The sequence below is a fragment of the Bufo gargarizans genome, chromosome 1 (assembly GCF_014858855.1).
Source record: "Bufo gargarizans isolate SCDJY-AF-19 chromosome 1, ASM1485885v1, whole genome shotgun sequence".
Lineage (NCBI taxonomy): Eukaryota > Metazoa > Chordata > Amphibia > Anura > Bufonidae > Bufo > Bufo gargarizans.
Genome location: NC_058080.1, coordinates 597,064,940 through 597,081,740, shown reverse-complemented (window position 1 = coordinate 597,081,740; position 16,801 = coordinate 597,064,940). Strand labels below are relative to the sequence as shown.

General features: G+C 40.2%; 1 protein-coding gene across 1 annotated transcript in view; it reads right to left on the bottom strand.

Annotated features, from left to right (window-relative positions):
- Positions 1-16,801, bottom strand: part of FBN2 (fibrillin 2) — a 340,887-nt gene that overhangs the window by 153,173 nt on the left and 170,913 nt on the right. The window contains exons 9-10 of the mRNA XM_044275860.1: positions 7,181-7,333; positions 5,932-6,123 (exon numbers count right to left, since the gene is read on the bottom strand). Coding sequence (XP_044131795.1) covers positions 5,932-6,123; positions 7,181-7,333 — 345 coding nt within the window. The remainder of the gene's footprint in view (positions 1-5,931; positions 6,124-7,180; positions 7,334-16,801) is intronic.

The window sequence follows — 16,801 nt, the reverse complement described above, 5'->3', positions numbered from 1 at the left end:
TGATATAGCAGAAACCACTAAATTATGAAATTGCTAAATTGGGAATTGTATTTCAACCCAGAACAAGAAATGTGCTTGAACGGACACTAAATAACTCGCCCAGCTACAGCACTAAGGACAGATTTAGCGGGATATAAATTTGAGGCCTAGTATTTAGGCGCTGGGTGACAGGTATGGGTTTAGTGCCAGAATTAGACTTGGAAATACACAGTAGCGGGTGTGTGTGAAGTTATTCTGAATGACCCAATGTGCACCTTGAATATTATATACCCTTTTAGGGATAGATTTCAAATAGCTCTGATATAGCAGAAACCACTAAATTATGAAATTGCTAAATTGGGAATTGTATTTCAACCCAGAACAAGAAATGTGCTTGAACGGACACTAAATAACTCGCCCAGCTACAGCACTAAGGACAGATTTAGCGGGATATAAATTTGAGGCCTAGTATTTAGGCGCTGGGTGACAGGTATGGGTTTAGTGCCAGAATTAGACTTGGAAATACACAGTAGCGGGTGTGTGTGAAGTTATTCTGAATGACCCAATGTGCACCTTGAATATTATATACCCTTTTAGGGATAGATTTCAAATAGCTCTGATATAGCAGAAACCACTAAATTATGAAATTGCTAAATTGGGAATTGTATTTCAACCCAGAACAAGAAATGTGCTTGAACGGACACTAAATAACTCGCCCAGCTACAGCACTAAGGACAGATTTAGCGGGATATAAATTTGAGGCCTAGTATTTAGGCGCTGGGTGACAGGTATGGGTTTAGTGCCAGAATTAGACTTGGAAATACACAGTAGCGGGTGTGTGTGAAGTTATTCTGAATGACCCAATGTGCACCTTGAATATTATATACCCTTTTAGGGATAGATTTCAAATAGCTCTGATATAGCAGAAACCACTAAATTATGAAATTGCTAAATTGGGAATTGTATTTCAACCCAGAACAAGAAATGTGCTTGAACGGACACTAAATAACTCGCCCAGCTACAGCACTAAGGACAGATTTAGCGGGATATAAATTTGAGGCCTAGTATTTAGGCGCTGGGTGACAGGTATGGGTTTAGTGCCAGAATTAGACTTGGAAATACACAGTAGCGGGTGTGTGTGAAGTTATTCTGAATGACCCAATGTGCACCTTGAATATTATATACCCTTTTAGGGATAGATTTCAAATAGCTCTGATATAGCAGAAACCACTAAATTATGAAATTGCTAAATTGGGAATTGTATTTCAACCCAGAACAAGAAATGTGCTTGAACGGACACTAAATAACTCGCCCAGCTACAGCACTAAGGACAGATTTAGCGGGATATAAATTTGAGGCCTAGTATTTAGGCGCTGGGTGACAGGTATGGGTTTAGTGCCAGAATTAGACTTGGAAATACACAGTAGCGGGTGTGTGTGAAGTTATTCTGAATGACCCAATGTGCACCTTGAATATTATATACCCTTTTAGGGATAGATTTCAAATAGCTCTGATATAGCAGAAACCACTAAATTATGAAATTGCTAAATTGGGAATTGTATTTCAACCCAGAACAAGAAATGTGCTTGAACGGACACTAAATAACTCGTCCAGCTACAGCACTAAGGACAGATTTAGCGGGATATAAATTTGAGGCCTAGTATTTAGGCGCTGGGTGACAGGTATGGGTTTAGTGCCAGAATTAGACTTGGAAATACACAGTAGCGGGTGTGTGTGAAGTTATTCTGAATGACCCAATGTGCACCTTGAATATTATATACCCTTTTAGGGATAGATTTCAAATAGCTCTGATATAGCAGAAACCACTAAATTATGAAATTGCTAAATTGGGAATTGTATTTCAACCCAGAACAAGAAATGTGCTTGAACGGACACTAAATAACTCGCCCAGCTACAGCACTAAGGACAGATTTAGCGGGATATAAATTTGAGGCCTAGTATTTAGGCGCTGGGTGACAGGTATGGGTTTAGTGCCAGAATTAGACTTGGAAATACACAGTAGCGGGTGTGTGTGAAGTTATTCTGAATGACCCAATGTGCACCTTGAATATTATATACCCTTTTAGGGATAGATTTCAAATAGCTCTGATATAGCAGAAACCACTAAATTATGAAATTGCTAAATTGGGAATTGTATTTCAACCCAGAACAAGAAATGTGCTTGAACGGACACTAAATAACTCGCCCAGCTACAGCACTAGGGACAGATTTAGCTGGATATAAATTTGAGGCCTAGTATTTAGGCGCTGCGTGACAGGTATGGGTTTAGTGACAGAATTAGACTTGGAAATACACAGTAGCGGGTGTGTGTGAAGTTATTCTGAATGACCCAATGTGCACCTTGAATATTATATACCCTTTTAGGGATAGATTTCAAATAGCTCTGATATAGCAGAAACCACTAAATTATGAAATTGCTAAATTGGGAATTGTATTTCAACCCAGAACAAGAAATGTGCTTGAACGGACACTAAATAACTCGCCCAGCTACAGCACTAGGGACAGATTTAGCGGGATATAAATTTGAGGCCTAGTATTTAGGCGCTGGGTGACCGGTATGGATTTAGTGACAGAATTAGACTGGGATATGGCCAAAAAATAAACAGACTATTGCTGGTTAAATGCACTTGGTGTGACAGCTTCACCCTGATGTAGGCTTTAGCCAAAAAACAACCACACCATTGAGGGTTAAATGCACTTGGTGACAGGCGCAGCTTGCCCCTGATTTAGTATATGGCCAAAAAATGAACAGACTATTGCTGGTTAAATGCACTTGGTGTGACAGCTTCACCCTGATGTAGGCTTTAGCCAAAAAACAACCACACCATTGAGGGTTAAATGCACTTGGTGACAGGCGCAGCTTGCCCCTGATTTTGTATATGGCCAAAAAATGAACAGACTATTGCTGGTTAAATGCACTTGGTGTGACAGCTTCACCCTGATGTAGGCTTTAGCCAAAAAACAACCACACCATTGAGGGTTAAATGCACTTGGTGACAGGCGCAGCTTGCCCCTGATTTTGTATATGGCCAAAAAATGAACAGACTATTGCTGGTTAAATGCACTTGGTGTGACAGCTTCACCCTGATGTAGGCTTTAGCCAAAAAACAACCACACCATTGAGGGTTAAATGCACTTGGTCGCAGCTTGTGCTGGCGCACCACAAGACACAAAATGGCCGCCGATCACCCCAGAAAAATGTGACTGACAAACGGTCTGTGCAGCCTAAAAACAGTGAGCAATTGAGGATCAGCAGCTCAATGATCCACAGCTGCAGATCGATCAGTTAATCAAGTCCTTTGGAGGAGTTAATCTGCCTAATCTCGCCCTACTGTCGCAGCCGCAACCTCTCCCTACGCTAATCAGAGCAGAGTGACGGGCGGCGCTATGTGACTCCAGCTTAAATAGAGGCTGGGTCACATGGTGCTCTGGCCAATCACAGCCATGCCAATAGTAGGCATGGCTGTGATGGCCTCTTGGGGCAAGTAGTATGACGCTTGTTGATTGGCTGCTTTGCAGCCTTTCAAAAAGCGCCAAGAAAGCGTCACAAAAGCGCGAAGAAAGCGACGAACACCGAACCCGAACCCGGACTTTTACGAAAATGTCCGGGTTCGGGTCCGTGTCACGGACACCCCAAAATTCGGTACGAACCCGAACTATACAGTTCGAGTTCGCTCATCCCTAGCCACAAGGAGAGGGACCTTAAATGTATGCTGGTTGATCATATTCCCACTCCACGCAGGGGTGGTAACAGACACACTTTACTGAAAAAATGTGAGATGCAATGGATTGCTAAATTAAATACATTGAAACCACTGGGACTAAGTGTGGATTACAGACCCTGGTTATTGTCCTGATGGTTGCGCCTGGGATTCTGCTCGCCTGTTCTTTAGTTGAGTTTTAAGTAGTAGTGCCCCTTGTTTATATAACAAGGTGATCTTATATTTTGTCTTGTTTTTATTATCCTCAGGATTGTGGTGAACACTGTTCACATTGGGAGTGAGCGATGGGAGGTCGGTCCACCAAATTATGACGGAACGCCAAAACTTTTTTTCACGATTTTTTCATGGACACATGAATAACTATACTCATTAAATACTTTTTGTTATGCATGAATATGACCACACACGATAAAGCTATTGGACACTTGGGATGTCTTGATTGTCTTATCCGCATGCTCGGATCCAACATATGGAGGAATCTTTGGAGCCATCGATCTCATTGGGGACTGGTGACATTACAATGGATTTGTACAGGTTTATCCCCGGAATCTAGAGGATGATCCCGAACCTGACATGCTGGATTTCCAGGGATGGTATCCATCTGACAGGCGGGACATCTCAGCTTGGGGCTCTATGGTGACAACATGGGCCACTTGTACTGAACTCCTCGAGTAGACTAGGGGACGATCTTGTAACGAAATATACTGATTTTAGTACTTTAAAAGAGAAATGGCGGTATTTACGCATAACACTCATTATTTCTCTTTGTATAATGATGGTACTCCCATCGATATACAATCACCTTTATCCCCTCTGATTGACCTCTGACCCATCGATACTGACATGTGTGGAAGGTGATCATGCGATACACAGTAAGACTCCACTAGGACCAGTGACAGTACGTGTAGTGGATCAGCCGCATGCTTAGGTCTATATCTGTATGTCTATTTTTTATTGTTTGATGAGCTATTGCCTTTTAGGACTTAAATGATGATGTAGATATAGCCATATCTTCGAGATGTAGATGTTTCATGACACATTTACATTTACATTGCGTGTCCTGAACATTATCATACTTTTCTATTGCCTTACCATGGAGTTCCGATCACGTGATACACTCAAGCAACATCATCTAGCCCAGAGCATGTGATATATCTAATCACGTGACCGGAGGGTTTAGTGCGGACTGCGGTCACATGTCGGAAGGTCCTTGGACATGCGCACTTTAACCATCAGCACATTGTGATGGTCATGTGATCGGAACCCCTAGGAAGGTCCTGCGACATGCGCAGTAGTATACCCGGGACGCCGGGACCCACGTGTATCGGCCCCATCGCACACTCCCATGAGCGGACTCATCACTCTGCTGAGGGTACACCTGCACATTTAATTTTCACAGAAGATATGCACCTGGATTGATAATTGTCATAATTAAAATATTTTATGCTGTACATGATATGCCGAATTGGTTATGGGAATGATTAACACTGCATCATTGAATTGAATTCGGGGATACAATGTGAATGTATCAGGATGTTGATAATACTGTTTGTATCACTATTTTTAAATGTATTTTCTTTAAATGGATGTACTTTGATTATTTGATTGTTTAATGATGTGAAAGCGTTTAAATACGCACATTGCACTGCTTACTATGTCACTGCCTGAGGAAAATCCCATTGAGAGGATTGAAACGTCGCATGCTTGGTGAATAAAGTCTTTTTTTACTTTCTTACAACCTGGATGTGCTGCGGAATTTCTTATTTTCAACAAAGGGAGGCCATAAAAACTACATGAAACTTGGGCAAATCAGCCAATTTCAGTGTGATCAACAATCCAGTGTGTATGATCTTGTCACGCCTCTCTCATGATGGACGCTGGGGGATAGAAAGGTCGGGGATGTGGGATTACAAAATGCTCATTCCAATTGTTCTCATCAATGATAAGCTGCTACCAGAGATATGTGACATTTCCTTCTCTCATTAAGAATGCTTGCTGGCACGGCAGAGCCTTTTCATGGTGGGGGGATGGGTGAGGGGATAGCTGTTGGATAAAGATTTGCATTTTCAAACAATATTGAGGTGCTTTATAAGTGTCAGCAACCTAATTAGTTTTCAGAGTTTTCCACTTTTCATGTCCTAATCACATGACATAATGGCTCTGCAACTCACTTTTTTATCCAGCATTCAATCAAAATATTCCAACTCACCAACACCTCCATTGCCGCCAGTGCCTGCTCCATCTATGCCTGTTCCCCCTACAATGGGAGGAAATCCATTGCCACCAGGTACAGGAATATATCCATTTCCAGGGCCAAACACATTGGGGCCGAATACATTTGGACCTCCAGGTCTTGGTCCCCCAAATGGAACACCCTCAATGCAAAGCCTTCTGTAGTCATCTGGTGAGAGAAACACAATTCATTTCAATATTCATACTCAAAAAGATTTCACCATTATTATCAAGTAGCCATGAAAGTATCATGTAGCATGTAAGCTTGATCCATACAGATAATGGTGGAATTGTTTTAGGGCTTCGTGTTATGATTTTATATTATGGAGATATGAAATAATCTAGTTTATGAGCAATTTGGTTATATTTAAATATACATGAAGACAACAACCTATGACAGCAGATATAGTGTCAGGCTCAGTCTAGGTTCAATCAGAAATTCACATGGAATCTAGATGCTCCTTATCAGGACAGATAAATATTTTTATTTAATTTTTTTAAACCAGATTTCTCCATTAAATGCTAAATGTAAGGCACAGACAGATACATAGTTTTCTACATAGTAGCATGGGCCATGGAAGGGGGCCTTTTGCTTTTGGGTGCAAGATGCTCCTGTTCAGAAGAACTACGTTGTTAGCAAGCAAAGGAGGGAAAGGGGGGATTATTAGCCAAAGAGCCATAAAGGAGTGGAAAACAAACCCTTCTATTTTGGCCAGAAATAATGGAATTTGGGCATACGGTATATAAATTATTATTTTTTTTAAAAGGTTTGGCATTGTAAGTCAAAACCAAATACATGAATACTCACCTTAATAAATCCCACTGCCTCCTGCCCCCTCTGGACATACAGGAAATGCTCCTTAGGAATTAGGAGGCAGGTTAGGAGGAGTGGACATTTCTTGCATGTCAAGTGGTACCAGAAAGTATAGACCAGCAGAGTACCCAGGAAGAATCAGAATGGTTACAGCGGAGTCAGTGAGTATTGCTTGTATTATTTGTTTTAAACTATTTTCCCCATTTATAAGAATTTTCTATTCACCAAACAACTCCTTTAATCTTTGCTTTGGAACCTTCTCTATTTTATATATACGCTACTTATTTTGGAGAAAAAGATGCGGTATAAAGTGTACTACTGTATATTGATTTAAATTTATGTTCACTCATGTATGCTTTGATATATGATTAAACATATTAAGGAATTACTTGACTAGAGCGTTTACACTTACCAGAGCCTCTGACTGGACACAACTCCGGTAAGGTCCCCAGCGCCCAACAACGACCAGATTCACAACAACACTGCATTTTTGTAAATCGGCCTGTTATCTCCTGCGCACAGTGTCCATTTATCAGGCTGGAGAAGCAAGTACCAGATCTCTGATCTATGCAAAAGAAAAAAAAAAGCCCATAGAAACTCATTACAATCATTTAGCAATAGAAAAGCTATTACTGGAAGCTTGTGTGGACATACAGCTGCACTGGGAAACTAGTACTGTATTTGGAACCACATAACATCAGCTGCAAAAACACTAATACACAGTACATATAAAACCACAATTCCTACACCACAAATGTAGAGTCAGTCATAAGTTGCACAAAACAGCTTACTTTTGAGTATGCTGGTCTCAGAAAGTGGCGAGGTAACACTGAGGCCATGCTCGCACAGTAATGCTTTTAATACACCTTTTGGATGGGTTTTAACTAGCCAAAAGATGGTAGATATGAAAAAGAAGATAAGTACAAGTTGTTCCTTTATACTTGCTCATACCTTAGGATTAGCCCCTAGCTTTAAATAAAAAGCTAAAGAGGTTTCCTCATGAAATGATTTATGACATTTCAACAGCACAGGGGAAAATCGTCAGTCAATTCAGCAGAGGCCAATTTTAGTGTATCCCTTCTAAGGAGGGTAGGTTGAGCATGCATAGTCTCGCTCTCCTTAAAGGGGTTCTCTGAAAATTATTTCAAATGGCCGCCAGCAACCTGTCTTAGAATGTAAGCAGCAAAACCTATAATAGAACCAACCAATAACCCCACAATAATACGCATGAGATAATATATAAAATATAACACAAAAATGTATTAAACATAATTAGACATGTACATGTCTAATTATGTTTAATACATTTTTGTGTTATATTTTATATATTATCTCATGCGTATTATTGTGGGGTTATTGGTTGGTTCTATTATAGGTTTTGTTGCACGATTTACTAGACCCCTTAGGATAATGAATATTGTGGTCTGAGGTACTGGTTGGTTCTAGAATGTGAGCAGGACTGGTTGTCTCCATGTTCAGAGCTGCCTAGGGGGGTGAGAGGACCAGCCTCACTAGACACTACATTGCTCTACAATAGATGGTAATGATGTGATCCTGTCTATGATATGCCATCACGGCTGAGCAGCCTGACAGGAAAACTCATCAACGTGTAACATATACAAGTGCCAGTGCGTAGTGTGTATGTGGAAGAGGAGAGTGGGCCCCAAGTCTCATCTGACTCATCTCCCTGATGGCGTTGGTTCGTCCTGGTAATATTCTAGAAGTACTGAATTCTAGCCCCAAAGTTATAGTCTATTAAAATCAGCTGGTCTGTCACTCAGAGAGGGCAGCATAGTAGAGGTGACAGGTTCCCTCCAAATCATTCCTGGAGAATCCTTTTATTTGCTCTCTTTATGTTGGAATTTTCCAAAAACATCAATTCTGTGCTCCATTTACAGTAAGGACCATGTCTATTTTAGGGTCTGGATCCCCAGCAATTAACATTTTCTGATATATCATATGAACATATTATAACTGTTTAATTGGAAAAACAACTGTTTATAAAATTGTTTATTTTTTAATGACCTATCCTCTACAGTGGCAGTGCTTGGTATCACAGCTCACTTCAATGCCATGTGACCGATGAACGTGACGTTACGTTACATGGCCTACGCTAAGCTTCAAGAAGCCCTGAGGATAGGTCATCAGTATTAAAGTCTTGGTAATCCTCTTCAAGATTTGTGATATATTTATGGTGGTTCAGACTTCCAGAAATGGGTCTTTATGAGCCCTTGTTCCAAAAACATTTTTCCAGCTGAATTTTCATCTCTGTAATGGTTATTTAACAGCTACATGATGTAAAGCAGTCTGTTCTTGTCTCCCAGTATAATATAATTAAAAATGTTTAGTATCTTGTTATTAATAGTGCAAGGCTTGTGCAGTTATTGGTTGAGGCAGTGGCATAGCATGGAGGGGTAGAGGCAGGGGGTCATTGCCCCGGGCGCCAAATTGTAGGCGACGCCAGGCAGCAGAATGAAAGTGATGGAAGCCTATGGCTCCCATCCCCTCCGTTCTGCCTCATAAGCTTCAGGACAGGCCTGAAGCCTATGAAGCAGTAGAATAGCGCAGCAGATCGTGATTACATCACTGTGACCTTCTGCGCCGGGTCTCGCAAGATGACTTGATGACGCGGCGCAGGAGGGCACGGTGATGTGTTCCTGACCGCCTGCACCGAGACGCCCGAGTAAAGGCTACAAGAGGTGATAAAGAGAGGTGAGTATTTTTTTTTATATTTTATTTATGTAAGGGCCATACTGGGGGCACTATGGAGGTGGGGGAAATAATGGGGTCCATTACAAGAGGGGCAATTTCATATTATACAGAGGGGCGAATATATATTATAAAGAGGGGCCATTATATATCATACAGAGGGGCCATTATATATTATACATAGGGGCCATTATATATTATACAGAGGGGCCATTATATATAATAATTATACAGGGGGACCATTATATATTATGCAGAGGGGCCATTATATATTATAATAATACAGAGGGCACATTAATAATGGCCGCCTGCGCTGGGACGCCCAAGCAAAAGCTACAAGAGGCGATGAAGAGAGGTGAGTATTTATTTATATATTTTTTATATATATATATATATATATATATAAAATGACCCCTCTGTATAATTATTATATATAATGACCCCCCAGTATTATTATAATATATAATGGCCACCCCTGTATTATTAGGATATACAGCGATCCCTCAAGATACATTGGCCTCAGGATACAATAGTTTCAATATACAATGGTGTTTTCTGACCTATCGTAAGTTGAAACCAGACTCAACATACAATGCCTGAGACTCAGATCCACCCAATCAAGATAACTTCTCTGGTAAAATAACTGTATTAGTTGGTAGTTAGCCGCTATTCCTGACTGTTACATTTAAGGACTTCATTTTCTCTTATTTTGAATAACATTTTTACTCAACTTACAATGGTTTCAACATACAATAGTCATCCTGGAACCAATTAATATTGTAACTTGAGGGACCACAGTATAATGGCCCATTATATATCCTAATATTACAGAGGGTCCATTATACATTATACAGAGGGGGCCATTATATATTATACAGAGGGGGCCATTATATATAATAATTAGTAATAATAATAATTAAACTCTGCAGAGATGAGAATAAAGATGTTGAGGAAAGTTTACATCACAGGAGATGTCATTAAATGGATGAGGTATGTGGTGCTGTATTATACTGTATATTTTGTAGTAATGTATGTAATGTCCAAACACATATTTGTTTCATGGTAGGGTTGGGGGGTGGATTAAAAATTTGGCCCACCCTGCCGCATCCTGGCCCCAGACTATAGGTCACACTGTGCGTGTTCTGTATTCTGGGGGCTCACACCCATCTACTATATTATCTGTACTCAGAGTTATCACTGTGTTATCTGTGGTGCTACATTAGAATGCTACATTATCTGTAAAAAGGAGCGTGTCCACAGTTTGGGGGGACGCAATACATGTCTTGCCTTGGGTGCTGGCAACCCATGCTATGCCACTGGGTTGAGGTGACCTGACTTTGGACTCTTAAATCTTATAATATACATATTGTAATTTTTTTTAAATGTCAGTGTGTCCGTACTAAGTTCAGGTCACAGCACAGCGCGGCACAAAGACCAGGAAGAGCGCTGGATCACAGGAGTGTCCATGGCAGGAGAAGTAAATAGATTTTTTTCTTGTCTGATTAACCTGGGATCTGATCTGAGGTATGATTGTGGGTCATATTCACATTGTGGGTTTTATATGAGGTCTTATTCACATTAGGGGTATAATCTGAGGTCTGAATGGAGGTCTTTTTCTCAGTGGGGGTCTGATCTGAGGTTTTATTCACATTAGGGATCTGATTTGAGACCAAATTGGGGGTCTTATTAACACTGGGGGTTTATCTGAATTCTGATTGACATTGGGGGGTTCATTGGGGCTCTAAGCTGAGGTCTGATTGGCATTAGGGGTCTGATTGGTGGTCTGATCTGAGGTCTAATGAAAAATATATTTATTCTTATTTCCCTCCTCTAAAACCTAGGTACATCTTATGGCCAGGGATATCTTATAGGGCAAAAAATATGGCACACACAGGTATATATATATATATATATATATATATATATATAGAACTATTGGGTATTGCCGTTACCCTAACTTGGACCCTGCACCCACGTTTTGGCTGGTGCTCCCACTGGACTTTTCTTTCTCTCTCTCTCTCTCTCTCTCTCTCTCTCTCTCTCTCTATATATATATATATATAAAATTTTAGTTACCTGCAACTTCAGGTCTAATTAAAAAATAAACCAGATTTATTTTGTCCTTTGCATAACATTCTTGAATCTAAATGTGTGTTTAGCATTTTTTCTTTGACTGAAAATTATAAGTAATGTATCCAAATCCTTGCTTAGGAAGCCAAAATGAGAATGTTTACAGTCATATTTCAATTTCTTTACTAACTGAGGTAAAATAAATGACAGCAATTTATTAGACCACTTGTGATATAGCTCTGTGTCAGCACAAGGTATCATGTCCTAGTGTTTAAGATCTCCATCTGTCAGCACCAGGGCACTTGCAACAATGCTTATTCTCAATCTTTAACAACTGAATCGTTGCATATTATAAAATCTTTCTGGCCGACTTCCAAACCAACCCTATTACAGTAGACAGCTTTCAACAAAGTGGTGTGGAATAGCAGTCACCAACCACAGCTGAAAACTAATGCTCCTTGTCCTTGTTTTTAGATCTCCTCTACTTGGTGAGAAAAAAAAATATCAAGGTTCTTTCCGAATGTTCCTTTATGTTGTTTATATTCATTTAATGCATTTGTATATCGGATAAATCATAGTGACTAAGGGTTTTCCTGTATGAATAACCTCAGTTGACCTGAGAAGTGATGAAGTCCAGAGGAGCAATGTAAGGTTTATCTAAGGACAAACTAGATAAACCATGCATATATTAATTTATATTTCACATTTACAGACTGATTTTATTGATAAATATAGCTTGTAGAGATGAGCATTGTAAAATTTGATTTGGGTCCAGTTTGATTGCTTGGATGTGTTCTCTCTCTCTCTCTCTCCTCCTCCTCCTCCTCCTCTCTCTCTACGGATCTTCATCACAGATTTCATTTATTGTCATGCATTATTTATTTAAACTAATTTATTTATAGTAAAATGTTTAAAAGCAATATCATATACTTGAAATAAAGCATTCTAAACAGGTACAGAAGTTGGCATCCATTCAGGGAGATTTACTAATCAAAATGCACCCAAATTCTGCAATAATTTGCACAAAAAACTGGCGTACATGCTTTGCACCACATTTGAGCATTTTAAACACTTTTTTTCCCAGTATGTCTGAAAAGGGGTGTGGCTCAGAAATGAAGGGTGTGGCCTATCAGAAAGGGCATGGCTTGTGCTGCTACAATGTTCACCAGAAGTCATGTGCCCAATTCTGGCAAAAAGTAATCAACAAATAGGTGGTGCAAAGGGGCAGAAGTGTTCAAATGTGATTGGTTCTCCTCAGAGAGGTATACAGATTCATAGAAAGTCTATAAGCGTGTACACTATATACTTGTCTCTCCAAGGAACTCTGAGAGCTATCTATCTATCTATCTATTGCTTTTACTTGCTCAGCACACATAAAATGACTGTACAGGTCCTTTTACCTGGTAGATATTTAGGAATGACTCTCGATAACTGCCTGTTCGTCAGTGGAGATACTTTTACATGCATCAATCACCACCGTTGTACTGGGACAAATGATCACTATAGCTGTTAATGCTGTGACAACAATATGATATCTAAAAAGGAAATATGCATCAGTGCACCACACCTCTGCTCCTAAGCCACTGGTAATTCATCTAACGCATGTTTCTGAAAAGCAGATTCCATCATATAAAAGTGTGGCCACTAATAATGGGCTTGATCAGACCACAATTTGTATTTGAAATGAATCTATGAATTATGAATGGGTTCAGTTTACCAGTAAGCAGGAAATTAATGCACTGGGATAAAAATCTCTATGACATCTACAGTCATGTGAAAAAATTAGGACACCCTTTGAAAGCATGTGGTTTTTTGTAACATTTTTAATAAAAGGTTATTTCATCTCCGTTTCAACAATACAGAGAGATTAAAGTAATCCAACTAAACAAAGAAAACTGAAGAAAAGTCTTTTCAAGATCTTCTGTAAATGTCATTCTACAAAAATGCCTATTCTAACTGAGGAAAAAGATAGGACACCCTTGCCCCTAATAGCGAGTGTTACCTCCTTTGGCTGAAATAACTGCAGTGAGACGGTTCTTGTAGCCATCTACCAGTCTTCGACATCGGTCTGAGGAAATTTTACCCCACTCCTCAATGCAGAACTTTTTCAGCTGTGAGATGTTTGAGGGGTTTCTTGCACGTACAGCCCTTTTCAAGTCACCCCACAGCATCTCAATGGGATTCAAATCTGGACTTTGACTTGGCCATTCCAGGACTCTCCATTTCTTCTTTTTCAGCCAATCTTTGGTTGATTTACTAGTATGTTTTGGGTCATTGTCATGTTGCATGGTCCAGTTCCGCTTCAGCTTTAATTTTCTAACTGATGGTCTCACATGTTCTTCAAGCACCTTCTGATACACAGTAGAATTCATCGTGGATTCTATGATGGTGAGCTGACCAGGTCCTGCTGCAGCAAAGCAGCCCCAAACCATGACACTTCCACCTCCATGCTTCACAGTTGGTATGAGGTTCTTTTCTTGGAATGCTGTGTTTGGTTTACGCCAAACATGTCCTCTGCTGTTGTGTCCAAATAATTCAATTTTGGACTCATCTGTCCAAAGAACATTATTCCAGAAGTCCTGGTCTTTGTCAACTTTATCTCTGGCAAATGTCAGTCTGGCCTCGATGTTTCTCTTGGAAAGCAAAGGTTTCCTCCTTGCACACCTCCCATGCAAGTTAAACTTGTACAGTCTCTTTCTGATTGTAGAGGCATGTACTTCTACATCAACAGTAGCCAGAGCCTGCTGTAGTTCTCGAGATGACACTTTAGGGTTTTTGGAGACCTCTTTTAGCATCTTGCGGTCTGCTCTTGGGGTGAACTTGCTGGGGCGACCAGTCCTGGGCATGTTGGCAGTTGTTTTGAAAGCCCTCCACTTGTAGACTATCTTCCGGACAGTGGAATGGCTGATTTCAAAATCTTTTGAGATCTTTTTAAATCCCTTCCCAGACTCATAGGCTGCTACAATCTTTATTCTGAAGTCCTCTGACAGCTCTTTTGCTCTCACCATGGTGCTCACTCTCACTTCAACAGTCAGGAGCACACCAAACTAAATGTCTGAGGTTTAAATAGGGCAAGCCTCATTCAACATGCAGAGTAACGATCTACTAATTATGTGCACCTGGTGTGATATACCTGTGTGAGATCTGAGCCAATTCAAGAGGGAATACATGTGAGGGTGTCCTATCTTTTTCCTCAGTTAGAATAGGCATTTTTGTAGAATGACATTTACAGAAGATCTTGAAAAGACTTTTCTTCAGTTTTCTTTGTTTAGTTGGATTACTTTAATCTCTCTGTATTGTTGAAACGGAGATGAAATAACCTTTTATTAAAAATGTTACAAAAAACCACATGCTTTCAAAGGGTGTCCTAATTTTTTCACATGACTCTACGTGATAATAGGATTTCTAATGTACAGTCTAATCAATTGAGGGTTATAATGGACACGGAGTAGAATTTCTGTCTGTAGTATGGAATGAATCATAGCATTTTTCAACAAAATTGCCTCTATAAAATGAAATTAGAAAAGCAATACATATGGAAACACAGGGAGCAGAAAGCAATTTTATTTTGTTATTATATAGAGCAGGGGTGTGGAACCTCCGTATGTGGCCAGCGGAATCATTTTATATGGCCCCCTAGCTCCCTGCCCCCCGACAGAAAATAATGAATTTTTTCAAACCATAGGACGCACTTTTTCCCTGCTAAATTTGTGGAAAGTGCCAGTGTGTCTTATAGTCTGAATGCTAATGACCGCTTCCATTATGGAAACCATCATTAGCATGCAGGAGGCACAGGAAGGTGAGGGCAGCACTGCACTGGCTGTACTCACCCTCCCTGGTCTTTTTCCAGGTCCGGCTGTGCTCTGTGTCCTGATCGCACACAGCGTCAGGACGTAGTGCACGAAGGCATGCATGTTTTAATAGTTTCATGTATTCCCCATGTAATAACAATTCTGGAGCATCTAGTCTTATGGCTCTATGTTGTGCCATTCCTTTATTATTTCTACCAGAAGTTATAATTGAACTGCTATTAGCCTTCAGTAAGGGTATAGAGGGTAGGTAACAAGTTGGGGGGGGGGGGGGGTGTACCTGCACAGTCTGAAAATGGTAGCACTGATTGGATGGAGTCAGTCTGTGCAGGTAACCCCCCCCCCCCTTCCAACCGGTTACCTCCCCTCTGTACCCTTACTGGAGGCTAATAGCAATTCAATTATAACTTCTGGTATAAATAATACAGGAATGGCACAACATACAGGCATAATAATAGATGTTCCAGAATTGTTATTACATGGGGGATGCATGAAAGTATTAAAACTGACATGTCAGGAGCAATGAAAGGTCCTCTTTAATTGTAGGGGTCAGAACTGATGTCTGGTCTCAGGTATGATTTTATTTTGGTTTTGGATTAGATTTCATTTAGAGGTTCTGGTAAGGTGTCTGAATTCATTGAGGTGGCCTGTGCAAGAGTTTAAATTAATTTAGGGGTATGGTATGGGATCTAAATTATGTGGTCTAAAAGTTTTCTATTGGACACAGCTATCTAGGTATTCTTCCTGCTTTATCTGCATTGATGTCCTCAGGCACTATAATATTGGCAATATTGTATTTGTAGGCAAGCACTGAACTGATGGTAGCAACGTGATGCATAGGGGGCATTGCCATACAGGCTGGAGGATGGTTACAGAAGTGAGAGGTCAAAGATGTCTGGGCAGCAAACTGTGCAATCATCAAGAAAACTTGTCAAAATGAATGACTAATTAATATTATTAGTTACTACATTTATTTTCCATTATTTAACCCCTTACAATGACATTCATGTATGTCGTTGGTCGCTAGTAAGTATATAGAGCTAGCTCAGAAGCTGAGCCAGGGTTGGCGATAACACCGATCCCACTTGTTTCAACCCCACATGCCAACCCTGGCTATTACCTATAGAAGTATATGAAGAGGAGTAAGGTGGGAGTAGGTGTAGAGAGCAAGTGGCAAAGACAAGCAGATGCTCCTGGCCCTGGTAAGGGTTTTACTGTCTCATCCCAATGGTAGTTTCACAGCAACACCGCTTAGTACTGCTATACAATGTCCCCCATATTGCTGCTGTTTCTGAGAGTGCACTTCTGAGAAATAGGAGCACAGGATCTGCATTTCTCTATGCATGTGATGTATGGAAGACATGATAGCTGCTAATCTCTGCCTACTCTGGAGTAGTGATGAAGTTCAGATTGGAAAAAAATTACAACTATAAAAAAAAGATTAT